This window comes from Microtus oregoni, unplaced genomic scaffold (genome assembly GCF_018167655.1).
Source record: "Microtus oregoni isolate MIOR12 unplaced genomic scaffold, Mior012 000012F_ref0000307, whole genome shotgun sequence".
Lineage (NCBI taxonomy): Eukaryota > Metazoa > Chordata > Mammalia > Rodentia > Cricetidae > Microtus > Microtus oregoni.
The window spans coordinates 20,013,688-20,038,581 of record NW_024543071.1 but is presented as its reverse complement, the minus strand read 5'-3'; the positions used below and the strand labels follow the sequence as shown (position 1 = coordinate 20,038,581).

Genomic DNA, 24,894 nt, shown 5'->3' with positions numbered 1-24,894 from the left:
CCTGGATTCAATCTCCAACACTGCAAAAAAAAAAAAAAAAAGACAGAAACCAACAGAAGCAGCAGGTCACCATATCCCACATTGGGCCTGAACCCTTTGACCCAGTCAGGCAACCATCATTGGGACACATAGGAAACAGTGTGGCTTTCTCTTCATTGTGGTTTGCTTTTAAAGGAGCAAGGTTGTCCAGACAAGGAGAGGTGGGGTCTCTGAAGTTTTATCATTGAGTAGTTTGGGCTCAGTCTTTCTCATGGAGAAATTCCTTTTCTGTAGAGAGAGTCTGAGAACTGCTTCCCACATCCTCTCCTAGCTGCTGAGCGAGCAAGGACGAAAGTCCACCCACATCTGTTCAGCTCTGAAATGGCTTCCTTTAAGATGGTAAGGGTGCTCGGAGGGTCCTTTCTGAACTTGCTCCCTCTCTTTTCAGGGGTTGCTTTTGTACTGTGACCTCATAGAGTCGACATTCGAAAAGTTCAAGCTGCCGAGCAGGAAGGTGGATGCCCTCGACCACTTCCAGAAATGCTTCCTGATTTTGAAGCTACACCACCAGAGAGTGGGCAGTGGCAAGAGCAGCCAGCAGGAAGGAAAGGACTGGAAGGCCATCCGTGTAGATTTGGTCATGTGCCCCTATGACCGCCGGGCCTTCGCGCTGCTCGGATGGACTGGCTCCAGGGTAAGGGCTGTCTGCCATTAGCTGTCCTGGCCCCGGGGAGAGTGAGGAGACAATGCCCCTAAGCCCCTAAACTGGGCTATGATATTGACATATGGTCTCGTGAGTCAGATTCGTTTAGACCAGTTATCCCCAAGGTGCTGCTCACCAAGCCAGCAGCAGTGGCCTTCCCTGGGGACAGGTTAGATTTATAAATTCTCCACCACACTGTATGCCACTACACCAGAAACTCCAGGCACCTAAGCCCAGAAACCTATTTGAAAATCCCATAGGCAACTAGGAGGTATCTTAGGTAAACCCAGGAAGCAGTATAGTGTGAGTGGCCCAGATGGATTCAGTCCTAGGGGTTCAGCCTGCTTCTGCTCAGCTGACCGATCTTGGACAAGCTTCCTAGCCCTACAGGATGTGAATGGCACCCTCCAGGGCCAACAGTGCACAGCTTGCACCAGCCCAGGCCGCAGCTTCAAGTCTGCTGCAAACAAGGATGCAACTGCACCATGGTTTTGTAGCTTCTACCTACTATCTACATATCTTGTCTGAAGCACAAGACCATGTGCGCACCTGCTGTCTCCCAGGGCTGCTCTAAGAGACTGGTGAGGTTTTTAAAAAGAAAATTAGAGATTCAGGAGGATGAACCTTGCTCTATCCCTGGCTTCACAGTTTTTGGGTAAATGACACTCCCTGGGCCTTCTTCAGGCTGAGAGCAGCACTAACCCCGCAGGGCTCTGCTGAGGACTCGGTGGCTTGTCTTAAAGCTGGAGTCCAGCTGGGCACCCCAGCTCCTCCCTTAGAGGTAACGCTGGGCTCTTGTTAAGCATCTGCAGTCATGTAGCACAGCCGAGCACTCACAGAACAAGGCAGCTGGCACTGAGCCCGGCACAGGAGGTCACTGCCTGCACCACAATAAGGCTGTCTGAGTATCTTATCTAGCCCTAGCCTGAAGCCACAGGATCCTGTTAAGACGTATGGCACTCCTTAGTTCTCCCTTTTAACTCAGGGCGGCATCCCAGGTCACTGGTAGACCGTAGACCAGGGGGGCCTGCAGGCTCTGTCACACTTGGTCTTCCTTCTACTGCTGCTGCTGCCACTCCGGACCCCCCATCTCAGGGCTGGCCAGCCCACCTGGGCCTTTCCTACAAAGAAAGAGGGTGAGTGTGGCTTGGTTCTACCCAAGGGAGAGAAGCAGGAAAGAGCACCAGTGAGTTGCAGCTGATGTGAATCAGAGGGGCTGCCTCTTGTCTGAGTCCGCAAGGTCCAATCTAGTACTTCTCAAAAGTAATACATTGTTTCCCTGGTAGATTCAGCCCCCAGCATGTGGCCTGTGTGGCAGCCACCCACCTCCACCCCAGCAAATCTCTGGGTCTCAGGAAAGGACCGGACTCCTCTCTTAGTCAGATTTACTACTCCAGTGATGAAACACCGTGACCAGAGAAACTTGGGGGGAAAGGGTTTTTCAGTGTACATGTCCGTGTCATAGTTCATCAACAAAGGAAGTCAGAACAGGAACTCAAGCAGGGCAGGGACCTGGAGGCAGGAGCTGGTGTGGAGGCCATGGAGGGGTGCCGCTTACCAGCTTGCTCCTCATGGTGATTTGTTCAAACTGCTTTCTTATAGAGCCCAGGACCAGCAGCCCAGGGAATGGCACCACCCACAAAGGGCTGGGCCCTCCCCCATCAATCTCTAATTAAGAAAATGCCCTACGGCTGGATCTTATGGGGGCATTTTCTCAGTTGAGGTTCCCTCCTTTCAGATGACTCTAGCTTGTGTCGAGTTGACATCAAACTGTCCAGCACAACTCTCTTGAGCCGTTCTGGTTTTTATCACTCTCTTCAAGCCCTTGTTCAGTGGTGCCCCACCATGGCAGTCCTGCCTGCTCAGTAAGTCCCCAGCACAGGCTTCCTATCCGCCCACAGTCTGTGTTCCCTGCTAGACTCTCAGCTCCCCGAGGAACTGGCAGGAGCTGGCACTCTGTTTAGTGAACCGTATCTCTCTTTGCACGCACAGAAATGCTCTGAAGGCCTTGGCTGAGGAGTTTAAGAATACATTTGTCTCTCCCAAACCACACAGGGCTGGGGGCTGGGAGCTGGGAGAAACCCTTTATTGACCCCATTCAGCCTCTCCAGATGCTTGCAAACCAGCAAGAGATGTGGGCAACTGCTGCCCAGACAAGAGCTAGGATCCGGTGGCAGTGAGCTAAATAGGACCTGGAACTTCCCTAATCTGTGCTAGCCAATCTGTTCCCTGCAATTGATTGATCTTCAAGGCTGGTTGTGTCTGCACCAGCTACAGAAACTTTCCAGTGAAGAGGAAATCATTTCTCCCCACTAGAGGGCGCGCCGGTCCCAGGCGTTCTCACCAATGCCAGGGGAAAAGACAGTTTTCCAGACCTGGGTTTCTCTAGGGAAGCCAGCAGCAGTGTGTGTGATTCACTGTCCTCGTTTCTAGGGTTTGCTTGCCACCCTTCCTAGTTTTCAGATTTTCAGGGTGTGTTCCTGATCATGAGAGATGTCATCCAGGAGCAGGTGACTCTTCACAGAGTCTCAGCATGGGTGGACATCAAAGAGGGGGGGGCCTTCACGAGTACTCCCTCCATTGTGGGACAAAGCAAGGCTCAGAAAGGCTGGGTAGTGTGCCAAAGGACGCAGGGATAGGCCCCAAATCTGGGCCACGATCTTCCCATTCCTCACCTTCTTTTGTAATGATGGTATTTAAAACCGAAAACGACTTAGGCGGCATTCACTCTGGACCAGGTATTTTCCCATAAACAATGCCCACACTGTCCATTTTATCCAGATATTTACACGCTTTCTGCTGCCTGCTGGACACCGCCTGACAAGGGACCAAGCCAATAAGTTTCTGGTTCAAACCAAGTTTGTGTTCTAGTGCAGGGATCCCAGAGCTCAGCCACCCAGGACCTTGGCCCTGAGGAAGAAAATCACACAAGAAAATATGCTAGCAGGTGGCAGTTTCAAACACCTGAGGGTGCAGGATGGTTCTAAATACCACATGAGGACGGTAATTTATATTAATTCACCTTGCAGCAGTTTGAGAGAGACTTGCGGCGTTACGCCAGCCATGAGCGGAAGATGATTCTGGACAATCATGCTCTGTATGACAAGACCAAGGTAGTGTCTCCTTCCTGAGGTGGGCTACTGACCTTTACCCCCAAACCCTTCCCTTGAACAGGTTTTTAAAACAATTTTTTACTGTATTTCTTTATTTATTTTATAGTGGGAGAAAAGGGGGCATGAGGAGGTTGGAGGAGCCGGTTCTATCCTACCATGTAGGTTCTAGGTATTGAACTCGGATTCTCAGGACTGGCAGAAAACCCCTTTTCCTACTGGTCTCTCTTATCCCACCCTCACTCCAACCCAAACTGATTTTAGTGTCCAGGTCTGCTTCTCTCCACTACACATGTTCTGTTCTCTGCAGAACACAGTTGAAAGGGGTGGGACCACATCTACTCAGACGGTAGTGCCCCCCTGACCCAGGGTGCAACTCTGGAGCTTCTGGGTCAACTAATGAGCTGATGGGCTCCAGGGCCAGCACAGAGGTGGCCAGAATTGAGTTGCTATATTCCTGATGTTTACAGCCATTTACTCCCAAGAAAATAAAGACTCACTACAAGTCCTAAAGGTGGCAGGAATACCAATGCAGTCATGTTCTGAGTGGGTCATTAAGGAACATCTCCCGCAGTAGAGTAACACAGGTGCCCAGAGACGGATGGGAAGCCCTCAGACCTCAGTCACTAATCGTGGGGAACTCGCTTGATGGTGGTGCCTTGTTCAGTCATGCCTCAGAACAGTGACAAGTTACCATGAGGCTGATGAAGAGTTAGCAAGTCTACTGTCAAATCCATAAGCCAAAAGGCCTACTGTTCTTATAGTGGTCAAGAGCACCAAATTAGGCTTAGAGGAAAAGAGTCTAAAAGAATCTGATCTCTGGCCAGGTGCACACCTTTAATCTGCACTTGGGAGGCAGAGGCAAGAGGATCTCTGTGAGTTCAAGGCCAATCTGGTCTACAGAGTGAGTTCCAGGACAGCCAGGGTTACACAGAGAAACCCTGCCTTGAAAGAAAAAATTGATCTCCTTGTCCTCTCATGGTTTATCAGAGTTTAAAGGAAACTAACAATGAAAATACCTTAAGTAAAAGAAAAGGAGTTTGGGCAAATACTGCGGTCTCTGGGGCAACACTGCATTCAGGTACGGATGTATCCAGGTGCTCAGGTGGGCTTTCTGGGGTTGTTCTCATTGTCAGGCAAGGTTTTCCCATGAGTCCCATTTATCCAGCTATTCTATCAGAAAAGATTTTTTTTTCTAGTTTTTTGCATGGATTCTAACTGCTCATTGACCAGGCTAGGGTCATGTGCTCATCTATTAGTCCGTTGCCATGGTACCCATTAGCCAGATTTGGGTTGTGTGCTTCTCCCTAGAGATGGGAGCAGCCCCACATCCTCATGGATGAAGGGGAAAGCGAATCCTTATAGAAATTCAAGGTGCTTCTCCCGGAGGAGGAGGCAGTAGGTCCTGGCAGAATAGCCTCACACACTGAGCACACAGAGGAAGGCAGAGCTATAGAGTTCAGGTCAGGGAGGCTTGCGAGTGACCGTGTAATAAATAATTCAACAGGCGCCAGTTCTGGGCCCAGGATGGTGCTGTGTATTAGAAGGGACTCGGAGGAAGAAGTGCTTGGCCTGAAAGAGACCAAGGGGTAGAAGCTGGAGGGTGGAGCCTGTGCGCAGGTGTAGGAGGCTCGAGAGGACGCAGCATGTACAGCAGCCTGCCCTGACCAGCAGTTTGTCCCTCTGCTGCACATTAGAATAGTCTAGAACCTTAAATAGATTGATGGCGAGACTTCTCTGGTGCTTTGACTTCACTGGGCTGGAGTGTGACTCGTGTTTCAGGCTATTTTATTAGGAGGAAAAGAAAAGCTCCATCAAATGGTTCCAAAGAACAATTATGGTTAAGAATAAGGGTCTAGACTGGAACAATGGCTCAGTGACTAAGAACACTGGCTGCTCTTACAGAGGGTCTGGGTTTGATTCAACCACATGGTGGCTACAATGCCCTTTTCTGGCCCCCTCAGGCACCAAGCATGAATGTGGTATACAGACATATGCGTGGTCAAAACACCCATGTACTTAAACATTTTAAAATTAGGAGAGACCAGTAGGGCCAGAGAGATGGCTGTGCCAGCACGAGGACCTGAGTTCAGACCCTTAGCACCACATAACAGCCAGGAGTGGGACATATCCGTAACTCTAGCCATTGGCAAGGCCAAGACAAGCAGATTCTTGGAGCTAATCAGTCTAGTCAATTATAAGCTACTGGCTCAGTGAGAAACCCTGTCTCAAAAAAAAAAGAAAAAAAAAAGGAAAATGGTAGAGGAAGACATCATCTAGTGTTGAGTTCTGCCCTCCACATGGAACACACGAACGTACATGCATCTCCACACATATGCGTCCACATGTCAACATGCACTCACACACACAAACAAGAAGAATTAGAAAAGAATTCCCTGTGTCGTTATTTTGCCTTGATTCACACATGCCATTTCCTGGATGGGAAAGTGTCGAAAGTACAGGAAGCAGTCACTAGGGCTTTTGTTGTTTGTTTGATTGTTTGGGTTAAGGTCTCACTCTGTGGCCCAGGCTCCTGCCTCTGCATCTCAAGTGCTGGGGTTCCAGGTGGGGGTCACCACACCCTGGCTTCCTCTGACCTTTCATATTCAGGAGCAGGTGGGAGGTGGTTCAGTGTGACTGCGCTGAGAAGCTGAGGGAAAGCTATTGAGTGTGTGTGTTTCTCCTTACGCTTCCAGAGGGTGTTTCTTGAAGCAGACAGTGAAGAAGAGATCTTTGCCCACCTGGGACTGGATTATATTGAACCATGGGAAAGAAACGCCTAAGAACGAGCCACTGATTTGGTTCTCTTCAGGTTAGACAAGCCGGGTTGTGTGTTAGCTTAGGAAAGTCTGGGATTCTTTAGGCCTCAGGCAATGCAGACAGCAAATGGATCACATGGAAACTATGTCTAGAGAATATTCTAGAGCAACTTTGTTGGCTTGATAAGCTGGGATGTGGCCGTGGGTCACATTTTCAGGCTGTCTGTCCCTCTGCTATATAGAATTCGTGGTCCATTCTTTCAATAAAAATGATATTGCCATTGGCGCTTCATGCAGAGAAGAGCATCAAAGCCCACCTAACCCCTGTGTGTCTGGATCTCTGTATACATCAACAATAAAAATAGAAACAAAAGGCTAAAGTTTTCTTTGCTCAGTTATTATATTTGTAAACACAAATGGAACCGTGGAAGCAAAAGCTTGCCGTTGATTTTGAAGGGACACACAGGTGTAATACGTGCATCTGAGGTTCCCAAGGGGACTCTGGGTCCCTTCAGATGTGCCACAAGGCAGGGTGCTGACTCCTAGTTGTCTTGGCTCTGCTCTGAGCTGGTTCCTTCCCTGACAGCACTGAACTGCATCAGGATGGATTCTCACCGCTCTCTCTTGGTCGCAAATGCATTTCCTAAACCACAGCAGGAAAGTCTTCCTTTTCCCTCTGGATCTCTCAGAAAGGCAGTGAGGTTTCTTCATCTCGGGGCACCCAAGGCAAGGAAGCAAGTTCTGGAACATTCCTCACCAGATCCATCCTTCCCTCCTGCTTCCTCCAGGAGGGACAGGCTAGACAGATCCTATATTCTGAAGAGTCCAAAAGGCCACCGATTGTAGCTATGTCATTTTCCTCAGCCTGCTGTAGAGCTGGAGACAAACTGATGAGTATCAGTCTGTTTCCAGGGGATGGGAGACACATGTGAAAAAGAGAGGTCCTTGACACATAGTCTGGAGGGAATCTGGTGTCACAGCTTACTGTGCTTTTCCCACAAGGGGTTAATCAGCTTTACCCAGATGTCCATTCTCCATGGTCTTGGATGTCACCAAAGCTTTGGCCCCCACCTCCCACACCGCTGGTAACGCTAGAAAGACAAACATCAGCTTTGCCATTTCTTAAGGCCTGGTCAAAAGAACAGAATACCTTTTGGCCTTGGTTGGCAACGTGGCAGTCTGATCTGTCTCAAAAGATTCGAATGTTTCATACTATTGCTCCTCCCTTAGGAGATAATCCATTTGGACCTGTCAATCTCTTGGCCAAGAGACCACCCCTTGTAAGACTGCTTCTACTAAAGTCTTGCTAAGGAGACAGGAGGAATGACTGTCCCTGTGAGGAGATAGTGTGCGTGTCCCTCCCAGAAACGCCCCTTCTGTGGAGTTGCTTCAAGAGCCATCACCACAGGGCTTTGCCACACCTGCCTGCTCTGTGGAATTACTCAGAAAATCCTGACTTTTCCTTTGCAGCAGCCTAGCTGGTAAACCAGCATGAGGCCTGACTGCTACCCCTAGTTTAGATCTTTTCAATGTGTCAGTTGGTGAAGGAAGAGAAGGGAAAAAGAAAGAAACAAGAGCGTGGTGCTGTTTAAGTTTCCAGCACAGAGGCCCCTCACTACCTGTTAAAGGGGTTCTGTTTCACGGCAGGGAGGGGCTACAGAGAAAGGTCGGGAGCCCCACGTGTGCAGTGCTGGAGGAAGCACACTTAGGTTCTGACCAGCCTCAGAAGGAAAGAGGCAGAAGAAAGGAAAAGGAGAAGTTGCACTCTTCACAGAGGGGAAAAGAACCACGGGTGCCTCATGGGTTCGTCAAACGGCCATTTATTTTTCACCAGATTACAAAATAAGTGTTTGCACCAAAAGAAATGCTGACTCTCAAAATTTTAGTGAAAACAACTTGAAATAAAGATTCTAAGCAATTGATTGTAAGTAGAATTAAAATATCTGAAACACAGTCATACCTTACTTTACCAATTACAAAGCTCACTGATAAGTTTATTTCTTTCAGGCTTCTTTGATGCTCTCTGGGTCATTTTTATCAGCACAAAATTGAGGCTCTAGGTGGCCCACATTATGGGCTGGAGCTGACACCCATCTATGTCAAAGTTATAAGGCCTAGTCTGATCAGGTTCTCAGGGAGTCCAAGGTCCTTCTCCACCACGCAAGAAAAGAGAATGCTCAGCATCCCTGGGCATGGCTGCTGGAAGCCTTCCACATGAGCTTGTCTAAGGAGCTGGGCCCAAGAAAGACATTTTTTTTTTTTTAATTTTAGAGGGACTTTGAAAGGTGGTTGTTAGTGGGCGGTGGCCATTGTGTTTATAGAACTATTCCCCATTCAAGATCATTTCTGAACATCCAGAGGCCCCATATGAGAAAAGTTGACTCCCTAAGATATCAGGGTGGCTCATGGGGACTGGGATTGCTCCCAGAGATGCTCTGAGACCTCATCTCTCCCACTGTGGAGCATGGCCTGTCCGAGGCAGTGGCTATGCATCAGGAGGAGCTGTGACCAGACCACCTGGAAGCCATCTGGGGAAGTAAAGGCAAAGGTCTGGCCCAAGCTGGTAAAGTTGCCACTAGATTTCCCTTGAATGGCAGGTGTAGATATACAAACCCATCCCTTTGTTCCTGTGTTCATCTTTGGTCCTCTTTATCTCTCCTCCTCACAAGTATCTTTTCTTTATGATACTTCAAAACAAAATTCATCATTGCAAAGCCACTAAACCATGGATACCAACTTTACATTAGTTACTTCTCATTGTTAGGATTAGATGCCTGATAAAAGCAACTTAAGGGTGGAAAGGTTTGTTTTGGCTCACGGTTTGAAAGTACACAGTCCGCCACAGCTGGGAAGGCAAGGTGGCAGGAGCATGTGGCAGCTGATCACACATTTTATCTGTAGCCGGGAAGTGGAGGGGGATGAACTTTGTGTGTTCAACTTGAAATCTCTTTTACTCAGTCCAGGAGCCCAAGCCCACATTCACACAGATCTTCTTGCTCTGTTAACCCTTTCTAGAGGTGTGTTTCCATGGCGACTCTAAGTGCCCCCAGTGAAGATTAACCATCAAAGACATCAGCATCCTGGAGATTAATGTGTAATGTGTAGTGCAGGTCTCTGTCCTGGGAATTTGAGAGTTGATTGACATACGAGGGCAAATGATGTTCAGAGTTCAGGGTGCAGACTTCTAGTAAAACTGGAGTTACTTTTAGATGTACTTCCTTCTTGACTTTGTGACTATGGGTGACAAATTCTGCAGAGCGGTCGCGTGACTTGATCAGACTGATGGGATAGGAAGAGGTGGGAAGAGTGGGGTGAGGAGGGAAAATGAATGTTTCTAGTGTCTGCTTGGTGAAAAATGCTTTCTTCCTTCCTTTTGTAATTTTTCCGATGCCTGAATAAAACACAGACTATTCTCCCCTCTTTTATAAGACCCAAAGCAGGCTTGGGGACTGTAGGTGACTTTGTCCAAATTCTCACAGCTGCCGGGGGGGGCAGGTCTGACTCAGAAGCCCATGTCCTCTTCTCTGCTGTGTGACACGACCTAGCCACATGCTTCCCTGTGTTGGGCATGTGCGGCTCCATGTGAGTTTTGCCCTGAGATATTCAGAGAAAGAAATGGCTTCTTTCACATGTCTTCCATAAATTTCACTCATGTTCATGCACCCGGAAAAATCCAACTCCCATCGCTTCATTTCCTTTTTTAAAGATAAGAGATGGAGCGGGCAGTGGTGAAGGCAAGACACTCAGAAGCCAGGTCCATTTCCCAAAAACAGACTTCTCTGGATTAAGAAACAGGATGAAGGGGACTCATCTGGTGCACAGCAAGTTACCTGGGTTGTACTGATGATTAAAACGGCAAGGCCCGAAGTTGACTGAACCTTTTTGCAGCACCCCTAATGAGGAAAAGCAACCCAGGTACACTACAGACCTATAAATGAAATTTATGTGCAATGAGAGGCAGCTGGTCCTCACCGGCACAGTTCCTAAGCACAGACTCCTGGGCTTTCAGCCCTGTTCCAGTTCCGGGTCAGCTCCCTGATGAAACCACATCATTCTAGGCTCAGTCTGGGCACAAGCCACCACAGTCCTCTCCTTCTCTCTATTTCTTCAGGACGACGGTAAGTGTCAGGCAAGGGCTCCTCACTTCCAGAGACTGTCTTCACATATATGTGGCCTTCCTGGGCACCTCGTGGGTCTATCTCATGTGTGGGTGATCGCCTAGGATTCTTAAGAACATAAACAGGTATTTTAAAGACAATAGTAGAGACTTCAGCTTCTGGCAAAGATGGACTCAAACAACCATATTGACCCTTCCAATGGAAACATCAAAAAATCAGACCAAACATTTGAAACAATGGTTGTTAAGATACAGGAATCAGGAGAATAAAGACATTGGCGCTCGAGGGGCAGGAAATGAATGGCATCTACAGTCACCCGAGCATACTGCCTTCAGGGGTGTGTGTGTGTGTGTGTGTGTGTGTGCCTTCAAGGGTTATTTGTGTGTGTGTTTGTGTGTGTGCGTGCGCGCACTCGCCACACAACTTTCTCTAATCATTTTTAACAAAGGGTCTCGATCCTTTAACTTTAATCAAGTCTTTATATTCATAAAGTGTGGTTCTGGAGATTTTTATAAAATTGGGTATTGTTTTTCTAGTCAAACTGACTCTTGTAACTAAAGCTGTTTAGGTCATTTACATCTAATGTGATCATTGATATAGTTGGATTCAAACCTACTATCCTGTATTTCTTTTTCATTTTTTTCTACATGCTCATTTTAAAAAAAAATTCATTTATTTACTATGTATAGTGTTCTGCCTGTATGTATACCTACATGCCAGAAGAGGGCCCCAAATCTCATTATAGAGGCTGTGTGCCACCGTGTGGTTGCTGGGAATTGAACTCAGGACCTCTGGAAGAGCAGCCAGTGCTCTTAACCTCTGAGCCATCTCTCCAGTCCTACATATTCACTTTTTAATTAGTTTTCACATGTTTTATTCCCTATAAACTTTAGAATCTTAGTAAGTTTATTGAGAAATGTGTTTGGATTATGTGTCACAATTACATTTATAATTTTCTGTGTGTATGAATGTTTTGCCCAAATGCACATGACTGGCATCTGAGGAGGTCAGAAGAGTGGAGATGTCCTAGAATTAGTAGAGACCATTGGGAGCTTCTGTGTGGGAGCTGAACCCAAGTCTTCTAAGAGAGCAGTAAGTCCTTTTAACCGCTCTCTGGCTCCACAATCGCACTGATTATACAGACACTAAATGTGCCATAAATTTGACATCTTTATGTTGTTGAGTCTTCCTTCCCAGGACCAGAGTATGTAACCATCATAACTTAGCTGTTGTTGAATGTCTTTTATTGAAGTTTTTCCATAACAGGGTTAGACATTTTATCAGATTTGATTTTAGCACTCTGTGTACTTTATTACCATTGTGAAATAGGATTTATAAAATTCCTTTTCTAATTTGTAGCTATTGATATTTTAAAAATGCACATTACTTGTGTGTGTGTGTGTGTGTGTGTGTGTGCTTTAGTGCTCAAGGAGTGCTCTGCCTCCAAGCTAAACCCTGTGTGTTATTTTACATAGAATAAACTCACTCAACTATTTTGCTAATTCCATTAACTTATCTGTAGATTACTGACTTTTTCTTATGTTGACAGGCATATGTAATCTGAAAAGTATGACAATTTTACTTCTTCCTTTTCAATATTATGTTTTATCTTCCTTATCCCATTGTGTTGGTTAAGACCTGAAGTTCACTGCTGAGGACAAGTGATGAACATTTTTGATGTATTTTTGATCTTAAAGACATATTCTCTTAGGTATCCCTGCTCTAGTTAGGTTCGCATTCTATGTCACCTTTGAAAATCCATATCAGGGGCTGGGAAGAAATGGTGCCTGCTGAGCAAGGGTAAGGATCTGGGTTTGAATTCCCAGAACCCATGTAAAACCCAGATATACAGTGCAAGTGTCTGTAATCCCGGCACTCTTACGGGGAGATGTGGGGCAGAGATGAGAGAACCCCCGAAAGCTCGTGGGCTGGCATCCACAGAGAAAAACAGCAAAGTAGCTCTTCTTAAACAAAAATGGGAAGTAAGGACTGACATCTGAAATGTCCTCTGACCTCCACACACATTCCATGGTACACACACAAACACACGCATGCACACACGTATACATTGAACACACACAAACACACACAAGGAGCTCTTAACACAAGTGAGTTACCTTTTTAAAAACCCTCTTTACCTATTAACGTGGCCATACATCTGTTTCTTTTGTCCATTAAATAATTATATTGATTTTCTTTTTTGCTCTTCTTATTTTAATTTTCAGTGCTGGGCCTAGAACCCAGTGACTTCCACGTACTAGGTCAGTATTTTATTACATAGCTACAGTCCACCCCCCGATTTTCTAATGTTAAAGTCAACTTTGAATTTCCATCTGGTCAGTAAGGACACACGCTTTCACAGTTTAGTCTCCTCTTTTCCAAGGGCCCCACATGGCACCTTTGTGCAGTCTAAGCTTAAAAATCCTTAGCTTGCTACAAGTCAGTCTGTCAGTCACGTGGGGGGATTAGAATAAAAGGTTCTTACCTCGGAGACTTTGGGATTGTCGTAGAGTTCTGAAATTTCGTATGGTCTCTCACTTTCCTAAAATGGTTAATAAATAAATAAATAAATAAATAAATAAATAAATAACTAGTTAAGGCCCATAGCAGTAACCGTTCAGATCACTGTGTTTTAAACTACAGTGTGCATTAGAACTGCCGGAGGTTTTCAGACAAAGCAAACAGGCAGTGAAGAGCCAGCCAACCTCGAGCTACATAAGCAGACTATTCAAACACAGCACGGGGTGGGCGTTGTGAAGAAGGGAGCAGGAGGAGAGGTGAAACAGGACGGCCATGAGTGGATCACCGGGTTCTCTGCAGGCTGCTTTCCACATAACGTCTGTCTAAAGTTACAGTAACCCCTGTGCATGTGCAATGCTTTCGGTTACTAGTAGCCAACTGGGATCTCAATATGTTAATGGGAATTCCAGGAGCCAAACATTTTAAGCTTTCGTTTTGAACAGGTTGACAAGACCTCGAGCCTGCTGCTTCGTCCCATCCTCTTGCTCAGTGCATCCATGCTGTCTATGATGTCAGGCCTGTGATGGTTGACAGAGCGGTCAAGAGACTTCGTTCACAGTCATTGCTCTATTTTAAGTCGTTCCATTTTATTATTAACTAAGAATGTTAATTCTTCAGTGTGATTAACTTATTGTTAGCCTATTTTTGTACATAGTGTCCTATAGTACACAGTGTTCAGCATGCTTCACGGGATCAAGTGCCTACTACATGTTCTTGAAATGTATCCCTTGTGAATGATGTTCAAAGGGGACTATGTACATAATAAAAATATGTGTTGGGTTGGGAGTACAGCTCAGTGGTGGAGTCCCTGCCTCACATATGGGAAAGGTCCTGACTTGATACCGACCACCATAAATGTTTTTAGACCAATTCAGCTGTTCTATCACCAGAAATTCTTTCATTTGTTTGTTTTGTTTGGGGTTTGGTTATCTGCCTGCATGTATGTCTGTGTACCACATGCATTTTAGATCCCTTGAGACTGAAGTTGCAAGTGGTCATGCTACCATGTGGGTGCTGGAAACTGAATCCCGGTCCTCCGGAAAAGCCATCTCTCCAGTCCCAGAAATTCCTGATTTAATTAGCCTAGTGATTAATGTATTTTAGCCTTCTATATCATTTTAAAGAGCACCAAAAGTTAAGAAACTATTGCCTAAATAAATAATGCCACCATCACCCATAGTACTTGTTGGTGTATATCCAGTTTACAGCTTGCCAGTCCGTCTCTACACGTTACCGTGGTGTGTACTACCTGTTATCTCATGCGTCCTTACAACTGTTCCCACCTCTTAAAACAGGCAGTGTTTATGTGCTAGGCTTTATTATTGTTGTTTGTGGTGCTGGAGTTGGATCTCATAACCTCGCACATACTAGGTGTGTGCACTGTATCATGAGATACACCCTCGCCTGAGAGGATAATTTCATGACACGTGTTACAGAGTTGAACTAACAAAGGCATAGAAAATGTTGAGTCACCTTTCCATAAATCATACAGCTCAGAGGCAGGATTTGAACCCAGGATTTCTATCATTCTATTTTAATATCTACCAGTATGAAAACAACCAAGATTGTTCATAAGTAGAGAGTGAAGTTAGAACCCAGAGGCTGCTTTTAGAGGTACATCATGCTGTGAAACCTTGTTGGATATGGATCTAGGTGACCATGCATGGTCCCCAGAGCAAATATGGCACAAGAATGGTGTGTCAGGGGTCCATGCACATTCTCTTGTACGTCATGCCTGTCTAGACACAGGAACAGGCAAGCAATATAGTCTTAAGGTACCCCTTCCACAGACACGTCAGCACTTTTTTGTCTCTTATTTTCCCTCACATTCTTACCATATCCGATGATGAAGCTAGTGTCCTCCCTTTCCTTCCTCGGTGTAGATAACACTCCACTGTACAGACACATGTTGGCATGGCATCAGTCAGCTCCCCCCATTCCTATTTTCTGCCACCCCAAATATCATCTTACCACCAGAGATTTGTTCAAGTGACCAGAGAGGTATGTGTAAATCAGCCCTGCCTGAATCTGCCTACAAAGGACATTTCAGTCCAAAAACATGTACTACCTTGTCCTCAGAAATAACATGGGTTCTGGGTTCTGACAGAAGTCGGTTCACTGAGATACTGATTCAAGCACCACAGTCACACCCAAAGAAGCAGTGATCACCTCAAAGGGCTCATCAACATTTCTTCTTCGATGAATCAAGGTAAACAGCAAGGCCACCAGCAGGGCTGCGGCCAGCAGAGATGGGATTCCGGCTGCTAGTCCAATAGAGGGACCACAGTCCTGGCACAGAAACAAAAAACAGAGTCAGGGAAGCCCAGATTCTCCAAGAGTAAAGGATGCATTCAGTGATTAAAAATAAACAAACAACAACAACAAAATGCATGGGCCCTGGATGCATTGGAGAAATGAAATATTTCAAAAGGTATTTGTAATTTATATGACTGGTGAATTGCTTTCCTAGGATCTAATTTATATAGTTTGAATCTGTTTGGAATAGTAATTACCTACTAGAAAAATGGACAACTGATTTAAGCAGGAGTCCCAGGGAGCAACGACAAACATCCTTGCAGAAGAAGCAAAGCTAAGGAACAGGTCAGAGACACAGTTAGATGCCACGTTCTCCTTCAGGCTGAAAAAGTCTCTTCTATTTTTTGTACTGTGCACAGCGGTTAATGTAGAGACTCCCAACTTGTGAAAGCTCAGAGAACAAGCGTCTGTGGAGCACTCAGTTGTGAATAGAATTTCTGTAGTTTGCCTACTTCCTTAAGGCTTAAGGACTGTTTCAGAAGATTAGGGAGGAAAGGAAACCAAGGAAGACTAGGGCAAAACTGTCCTCCGCTCATGACAGGAGCATCCTACTCATGAACTCATGGTAGCTGTGGATGTCTGCACACGACCAAGCCAGTCAACAGTCTAGCCTGGGTCGGGGAGGAGCATGTGAGCTTCCACAGCTGGCTGAGGAGATACCGACAGTTGACGGCTTTCGGGAGAGGGTGAGCCAGATTTCTTTAGAGGTTTGGTCCCTGGTACATTGTCCATGCTCTGGTCAATGGCCCCAAAACAATGTGTACAAGGGCAACACAAATTGGATTCAACAGATTATTTAAAATAAAAAAGATGGTTTTTTTTCTACTTTCAAGGTAGATTAAAGGGAATTTGAGGAGAGCTGGAGTCAAGAGCAGGAGGTAAATACAATTGAAATACATTGTGTGTGTGTATGCAATTCTAAAAAAAATTATTGTGTTAAAAAGAATAACATATATAGAGAGAAACAAGAACTCGGAGCTGTTGGTATATCCAATGCCATCTGATATGGTTTGGAAAACATATTTGTGTTAAATGCATTAAGCAGTTTTTAAATGTTCACTTTGATCTGAATGGTAACAGTCATGTTTGTAGCACCACAAGGTTTTGGGTTGCAGATTTTTTTTTCTGGAAATACTAAAGACAATACATAAATATGCAAAAAATATAACACGGAGTTCTATAGTAGAGGTGATCTTATGAAAGAATGGAAACCCATACCACAAATATACTGAAGGCTGTTTGCAGAATGACATTTCACACATGTCCCTGATGTTCACATCAAGACCTAGAATGCTCCACAGCGCACACACGTGACCATTATCCTGAAGCCTATCACTTAGATAGGTTTTATCTGGTTTCCAACATAAGATGCAAACACAGGTATGAACTCTTTTATGCCTGGCCACTCTTCTCCACGTTCTGTGAATTTGCCTGTGTATAAAATGTGTTTTAATGTTTATTTATTTTATTTTATGTGTGTGTGTGCACCTCATGCATACAGGAGTCTGCAGAGGTCAGAAGAAGGCGTAAGATCCTCAAGAACTGGGTTACAGGCAGCTGTGGGCTATTGTGTTGGCGCTGGGAACCGAACAGAGGTCTTATGTAAGCACTCTTAACTGCTGAGCCATCTCTCTGGCCACAGGGCCTATGGTTTTACAGTCCCTCGCTTGCTTTTGAGCAGGGGTGGTTATAGGAATAATTATCGAGCCCAGTTCTGGGCTTGGTGACAGTTCACATGTCAAACTTGAATCCTCAAAATAAATGCAAGAGATGGGGAGAGCATTTGTACCCACACAGATGACAGGGCCAAGGCTTGGTCACTGAAGTGGACACTTACGTCGGCTTTGGTGCTCGGGGCAACTGGAGAGGGAGTCTGTGTGAAAAGAGAGTATGTGACGTAAGAAAGCACTATCAGTAGAGCGAACACCATGCAAAGCATCCTGACAACGGTGTAGTCACTGTTCCCTAAATGATTAACGACAGCAGCTACAGAGCCCGTGTGAGTGCTTCCTAAGTAAGAATCAGAGCAAAGTTAGGCTATGAAGAATACAAAGTCCAAAAGTCAGCTGATGTCTTCACTCTCTACCTGGAAAATTTGCCATAACATGGTCTCTATCTCCTGTCCCTAGCCTCATGCTGGGGCCAGCGCACTTCAGCCCTCTTTTCCCACTAGGAGAAATAACAAGCATTGCAATAAGAGTTAGGAAGCTTCCTAGGGAAGCCATGCCTGTTTTCAAACAGACAGTAGCATCTGTGGTTCATCCTCAGGTCTGGGATGAGCCCAACCTGAACCACACTTTCTGGTTCACATCTCCACTTGAGGAAGGAGGGGTGCTGCACATCACTCCTGTCTGAGGTAGTTCAAGTGCACCTCTAGGAACAAAGCTTCATGTAAGCAACTGTGCACACTGTGTCGTGTGGTGTTATCCTGGGTCCTGGGAGCTCAGTGTGCACGGGATTCCTAGCACCACAAACAGGGATAAAAATGATCGCAGGCTAGGGGCTTACACTGCCTGCAACGGGGTACCCCTTTCTCTACCCAGAAGCTGCAGGGCCTCATCTCATCTCATCATCTAAAATAAGGCTAGCAGTGGCTGGGGCAGGAGGTGGCTCAGTGGCTAAGTTTTAGAACCAGAGATCAAATCCCCAGAACGCATGTAAGCGCCTGGTGGGAGTCATGATCTTCCTGTCATTTCAGGTTTGGAAGGCAGGGATGGAATTCCTAAAGCCATAGCTGTGCCAGTGAGTTCTGGGTTTGGCTGAGAGATCCTACATCAGTGAATAAGGTGGAAGAGTCAAGGAGGATGATTCCCAGCATCAACCGTGAGCCCTCATATGCACATACATGTGCAAGTACACACAGACATGCATACACATGAATGCACACCACATATATGTGCATGGAGGTGGAAAAAGAAAAATAAGTAAAATTGGGATGGCAACAGCTAGTTCTGGGGGCGTTAGGGACCACATGAGCACCACAATCATGACCTTGTGTTCACAGCCCTGGTCAGATCTGTTTTTATTTAACCCTCTCAGCGATCTTGATGGCCACAATAGTGTCTCCAGCCTTTCTATAGTTAGCATCTCTGGGAAAGGTAAAACAGACCTCAGAGGACTTAGACAACTCAGAACCAAGTTTCCACGGATGAATCTAACCTGAGCTTGCACATTGGAATTTCAGGACAGACCTCTTTCCTAGCGAGCTCCCATCAGGGACGTTGACAGTGCTGACTGTTGCTCCTTAGAAGGCTGTTTTCACACAAACACAACCACACACCCTCTTATCACTGGGGTCCTGCAGCTGTGTAAAGTATTGTCTTTCTGAGGATGACGGGAAGAGTTGACCCTTGGTTCAGCTAAGGTATTCTGTCTTCAAAGTATAAAAATTTACTCAGGCTGGTTAGAGTCAAAAATAAAAACATATCAGGTGGAGTGGGTACGTGCCTTTAATTTCAGCTAGCACTTGGAAGACAGAGACAGAGGTAACTGGAGTTCAAGGCTATTCTGGACTATGGACAAGAGCTGGTTTCTAAATAATATTTTGTAAGGCAGTTAACAGCCAGGGTACGGAGGCACCTAGCGGAGCCTGGTCTGTGTGTATGTGTGTGTGAGAGAGAGAGACAGAGAGACAGAGAGACAGACAGAGACAGAGAGAGAAGCTGACTTCTCTAGAGCTTAAAGGTAGGAAAGGGAGCTTGGGTGAGGCTTCCCTCTCCTCATCTCTCCTCATGAGCACCTGCTAATTGCACAGCTGATGCTTGTGGCGCGTCCATTGTGTGCTAGACTGTCCTGGCCCTTTTCCCGCATTACCTGACTCACACCTCACAGCACCTAGTGAAGCAGGACCAACACGGCCCCTGTTTTACAGGTGAGAAGAACAAGGCACAGGGAAGGGAAGTGACTTGTGTAAGGTAACGCAGCCTTAGGTTATAGGTTGTAGCAAAGACCTCACCCACTGAACATGTTCATTCTTGATTGGCCCAGACACTCTCTTCCCAGACTCCGCACTTAGAAGCCATCTCAAATACAGACGCAGCCAAACATAGTGGCACATGCTCTAGGGAGGTGGAGTGGGGGCATCGCAGGTTCAAGGCCAATCAGAGCTACATTGGGAGCCCTTGTCTCAAAAAGGAAACTATAGACTAGTCTTGTCTATAATGATGTTCATCACAGAGTTGCTCCTGTCTGGAACTCATTACATAAAACAAGCCACATGAAGAAGTATTGTGTGACTATCCTCAGTGGTGGTTATAAAGATTGATGGAAAATATTTATGGTACTTAAATATATGTAGAGTAAGAACACACAGTGGGAAGAGCAAGTCAGACAGCAGGGGGCGCTGTCCTGGTGTTTTCTGTTGGTGGGAATTTAGGAATTTTATTTTCTTTCTCAAAATGTTCATTTATACTTTTTTAAGATAAAAAGATTGTTCTCAGGGCTGGAGAAACAGCTTAGTGGGTAGAGGAACATGCTGCAAAGCCTCATGGCCTGAGTTCAATCCCTGAGACCACCTGGTGGAAGTAGAGAACTGGCTCCCTCCAGCAAGTGGCCCCCTATTCACGCTACGGCACATGTATGCCCATACTACACGCGCGCGCGCACACACACACACACACACACACACACACACACACACACACACCACGGTGGGGGGGCGTTAATTTAAATTCAAACAAACGTTGCTCTCAGCACCACTCGGTACAGACTGTGCATTGAATCCCAATATTCAGGGCAGGTGGGACAGAGTTCAGGAGACACCCCCCCACTTCCCACCCCTGCCCTGGAGTTCTACCTTGACCCTCTCCGACTTGCCTGGAGATAGTGATCTGACCCTCTGCTTACCGTATTCGCTGGCAGCGTGAAGTTCAGCGAAAAGCTCTGCAAGAGAGAAAGAAACAGTAAAACTCCCAGTAACGGTTAGCAACCTCCCGAACCTCTGCCTCAAAGCCTTAGCAACCCCGCAAAGGTGACTGAACCCAGAGATGGGCTCCGCCACCGCCTCTCAGTTCCCAGTGTCAGCCTAAGAACATAGTCAATACAGAATCCTTTAGTGGAGACCTGTGCCAACCTGTGCCAACGGCAGCGGGCTTTCCTTCTCCCTCTCCCGCTCCCCAGCCAGGGCTGGACTGGGAGGCCTATCAAAATTCTGGAAACTGTTTTTTTTCCCAGAATGCCTTTCAAAGGGAGAACTGAGAATTTAGAAGTCTTAGTAATATTTTCAGCTTAAAGCGAATCTTTCTCTCAAAGGGTATATGAGGCAACCCCTGACTGTTAACCACCTTTTCAGGAGAGTTAACCAGAGAGGGAGAGAGGGAGAGAGAAGGCTGCTGAGGGTTTTTCATCAAGTCTGAGCTGAGGCCCTGGCCATGGATTGAGCCAGTCAGGGTAACAGGGAGCTGGACCAGGGACTCTCTCCCTGGAACTCCCGCTGCACCTGGCTTATCCCTCCCTATTGCCGGTAATCAACATATAAATGTTTTACCCCATGCATACCAAATTTCCTGCACACACCTCTTATCAGGGTAAGGTCCTGCCACGGCCTCTGGCGGCTCCTTTCTGCTCCCTCACCCCTGCCCATCGTTCCCCAGTGTGGGCTGATTGGCACGTCTTTCCAGGCTGCTCTACCAAGTCCTTTCCCTGTTGATGGGAGCAATCTGTAGCCCCTGCTATGGCTTAACCAGGGGCCTTCCCTGGTCCTGGTTCTTCTCTCTACCTTCCAGACTTACATCCATCCTTATTCCTGGTTCCTGGCTGGACCCTCCTCTAGTCCCATCTCCTGACATCCGGGTTTCTCCTGCCCCCAGCTCTTGATCTTGCCTACAGTCCCCCAAGACTGGGTCTGTCCCTCAACCAGCAACACATTTGCTAAAGTTTAACATGAAGTATTTTCTGACAGTAGACATCCTGGGGTGGGAGCAGAGGGATGGCTCAGCAGACAGAAGCACTTGCCACACAGGCCTGACGACCTGAGTTCCATCCCTGGGGCCCACATAAACCTCCACAATGTTGTTCTCTGACCCACGCATACCTGCCATGGCATGAGCACACCTCCTTCCCAAAAATAGAAATAATAATAAAAAAATAAAGTTTTCCAAAGAATGGGAATATAATGGGCCTCAAGTGCCTCCGGGGTCATTTTATACCCAGGACTTCATTGTCACGGGTGGAAGAGTGTGTTCCAGGGACTCACGGGAAGTCATGGCATGCACCGGTCAGGACAGTTGGTGCTCTTGCTTGAAACAGGCTGCTTATCCTGGTCCTGGGACCAGGCCAAGGCTGGATCCAGACCAGAGAGCCCAAGGCGCGGTTCAGATCACACAGCCCTACATGTGCAAACTCAAGAAAACCAGATCATCTGGGGGCTGGAGGTCACGTGGGCTAAAGAATGGGGAAAGCCTTGGAGAATATAAAGTGTTTTAAGAGCCTGTAACCTATACTACCCTGACTCCACCCTAAAGGTACATCCTTTAGAGACAGCCCCTCACACGTCACAACAGTGACTTTAACCACTGTTCTGCCACATCTCCCAAGCCTGTGAATAGGTCATCACACAGTTAAGCCAGCTATCACCAGAACTGCGTCCACTGGTGACATTTCCCCACCACCACCCCTCAGGGCTTCCCAGCAACCCCTCAGTTTCTGCAGCTGAGTCAGTACCCCTCTTCTGAGCTACTAAAGCCGGGGTGGCATCTGGGACTCTCAGATCAAGGTCTCCTTGCCCAAGGGCTCCAAGCACTGCCTTTGATGCTGACACTACCCGAGGCTACAGGTGCCCAAGGGCACTCTCTGATTGCTATGGTGTGTGCAGCTGCACAGACTTAGCTCATCAGTGATGATGTCAGGGGGCCACAGACAAAGCTTCCTTTGGGAGAGATGGAAGAAGAGGGCTGCAAGCAACAAGTGGGCCTTTTGCATGCATTGTTTATCAACATTCAGATGACGAAGATTTTGGCCAATTTCAGAAAGACTTTCATATTTTGTGGAAACACAGTGCCATGCTGTCTTGGAGAGAAAAGGAGGGTACGGTGCCCTCTAGAGATGCAGCTGGGTGGGGTGAAGCAATCCTGGGCTCTGAGCCACACGATCTAGGTTTGGGTACAGGCTTTGCCACTTTGAAGTTGTATGGTCTTAGAGAAGATAAAGTTTCTAGTATCCATATTCACATGCCCCTTTATCTTGCCAGGCTCAGTTTTTCCATTCTGGAAATGGGATAGTGTGGCTTGTCCTCCCCACTTCCCAGGAAAAGCCCAAGGGATGCATTGTCTGTGGCAGCTCCTTCCAACCTGCTGATGTTCCTGGTGGGATGGATTTGTCAGTGTCAAGCAGCCACAGCCAAAGGAACTGAACTGCAGACCTGTGTCTCAGCCATAGAATGTTTCTGAAGGCCCTGGCCCCTTCTGAGGCTGAGTATTCCTCGTGGGTTTAATGCCATGAGGGGGGCGGGGAACAAGACAGTCACTGCCATTAACTCTGCTCTGTTGACTTCTCATAACCCTGCAGCCCATTTGTGGAAACCTAGACCAAGGTGCACTTCCTTCTGGAGGTCAGTGGTAAATATTCACAGGGTCCCCTAACTCCCATGACTTCCCATCACTTCTCTTTAAATTCTAGTGAGATCTGCAATAGTTGTGGTTGACATGCTTCCTTCAGCATAAAGTCCTCCAACCCCTCAAGGTTGAAGCAAACCTCAGGATCTCCTCCGTAAGGGCTGGACAGTAGTCAGTCAGGAATATCACGTGCGTACACAGGTACACACACATACACATTTAATATCTATCATGTGTGTACACAGGTACACACACACATACACACACACACACACACACACACACACACTGAATATCTACCTAGCATAAGAGCACCACTGTTCCCTTAGTCACTCGTCCATTGGTGGTCACCTGGGTATTTTCAGAAAAGTTCACAAGTTTTAGTGGCCCTGAGCCAGAGAAGTTCCCGTACACAAACTTCAGTACGCCCTTCAATAGCTGATCTTGGTTCAGAACGACTGCAAAAGTATCGTATTAATGGAAGAGTTGATCTCTGATCTCAACTCAACCCATCTGAGACACCCTGCCGAAACAAATCTAATTTCCAGCAATGAGGCCCTAAATAAGCACAGCTTGGCAAGAGTTTGGCTTCTATTTCTTTCTGTTTTTCCTCCTAAAATAAGTAAAATGACAATAATTAGGGATTATAAACTTATGTTTATAACCAAAGCCATCTTAACTTTTAAGTTGTACATAATATTTATTATATGTTATATACTTTTATATACTTTTAAGTTATATATTAAATTCAAGGCCATTTTCATATGAATATGTAATATACTTTAAGCATGCCCCTTCCACCCTACTATCTTCCCCTTTCACCACCCTCAGACAGTTTCTCTTCTCCTTTCAAGTCAATATGGTGTGTGCCCATAACATTTATGACCATATATTTGTTTGTTTGTATATACACTCATATATATGTGTGTGTATAACATTTATGATCATAAAATCACTCATACATCTGTGTGTATATATACACACAGTATATACACACTCATCTATAAAGTCTAGGACTTGCACACATTAAAAAAAAGAAACCCTAGAAGCCTCCTGATTTCCTTCCTGGTTGAGCAAACTTCCCCTGGCCAAGTCACACCAAATATGCACCACACATCAGCAAGAAAGATGAGAGCTTCTGGTCCACGCTGCTGAGAAAGCAGCAGGCAGAAGACTGAACAAGTAAAGACGAGACTGCTGATCCAAACCCAAGGCTTCCACCAGGAAACAGAGACCCCCCCTGCATCTTGGTTATGTGGAAGGCTGAACAAGAAAACCTTCACATCAGGTAAAAGTTGAGATCAGCACCTATATGATGGCATTTTCCATTAGCATTTTGTACCTAGGGAAAAAATTGAAAACCAAGCTCCAGAACTTTGTACAAAGGTACAGTTATAGGTATTGAACCAAGAGACCAGCCGTCAAGCTGAGAAAGACGCTGGCTCCTACTCACCATCTCTACCAGGCTCCCTTGGCAAGCTTCTCTGTCACTGGCACTGTGGGCCAGTGTCTCCCATTTGTAGGACATCAGCTGGGAATGCTGCAGAGGCAGGGCTAGAGATAGTCCCAGGAAAGCCCTTGCCACGCCATGTATGGTCAGGGGAGTAGCCAAGCCCTCTGCTGTGGCGCTTCTGTCTCCTGCACACTGCACGTGGCTCGAGCCTCCCTTCTCTTTGTCTTTATTTTCTGTCTGTTTAACTACGCAGCAAAGAAGTCACAAGCTGGTGTGAGAGTTTGGCACTCTGGCAGCTGGCAGTTTATTAGAAACAATGGGTGACAGGACTGGAGAGACAGCGACAGGGCTGAGAGACGGCTCAGTAGTTGAGATCATGCACCGCT

At 46.4% G+C, this 24,894-nt stretch overlaps 2 protein-coding genes across 6 annotated transcripts in view; one reads left to right on the top strand and one right to left on the bottom strand.

Annotated features, from left to right (window-relative positions):
- Dntt (DNA nucleotidylexotransferase) overlaps positions 1–6,575 on the top strand; it is a 31,262-nt gene extending 24,687 nt beyond the window's left edge. Inside the window, exons 9-11 of one of the 2 annotated variants that reach the window (XM_041662071.1) lie at positions 428–673; positions 3,715–3,795; positions 6,489–6,575. In XM_041662071.1, coding sequence (XP_041518005.1) covers positions 428–673; positions 3,715–3,795; positions 6,489–6,575 — 414 coding nt within the window. Of the gene's footprint in view, positions 1–427; positions 674–3,711; positions 3,796–6,488 lie in introns of both variants that reach the window. The other variant, XM_041662070.1, reaches the window with a different exon arrangement.
- Positions 6,576–8,361: 1,786 nt separating this feature from the next.
- Positions 8,362–24,683, bottom strand: Opalin (oligodendrocytic myelin paranodal and inner loop protein). 4 transcript variants are annotated; one of them, XM_041661620.1, is made up of 6 exons: positions 24,509–24,683; positions 20,321–20,386; positions 17,295–17,378; positions 15,359–15,478; positions 13,155–13,211; positions 8,362–10,777 (listed from the first exon to the last, which is right to left on the bottom strand). In XM_041661620.1, exons 1-6 carry the CDS (start codon positions 24,581–24,583, stop codon positions 10,601–10,603), a joined length of 579 nt encoding a protein of 192 aa, XP_041517554.1. In that variant the 5' UTR covers positions 24,584–24,683; the 3' UTR covers positions 8,362–10,600. The 4 variants fall into 4 exon arrangements, with proteins under 4 accessions (XP_041517554.1, XP_041517555.1, XP_041517556.1 ...); XM_041661621.1 differs by having other exon boundaries at positions 17,343–17,378; XM_041661622.1 differs by having other exon boundaries at positions 17,343–17,378; positions 20,351–20,386.
- Positions 24,684–24,894: the final 211 nt, after the last annotated feature.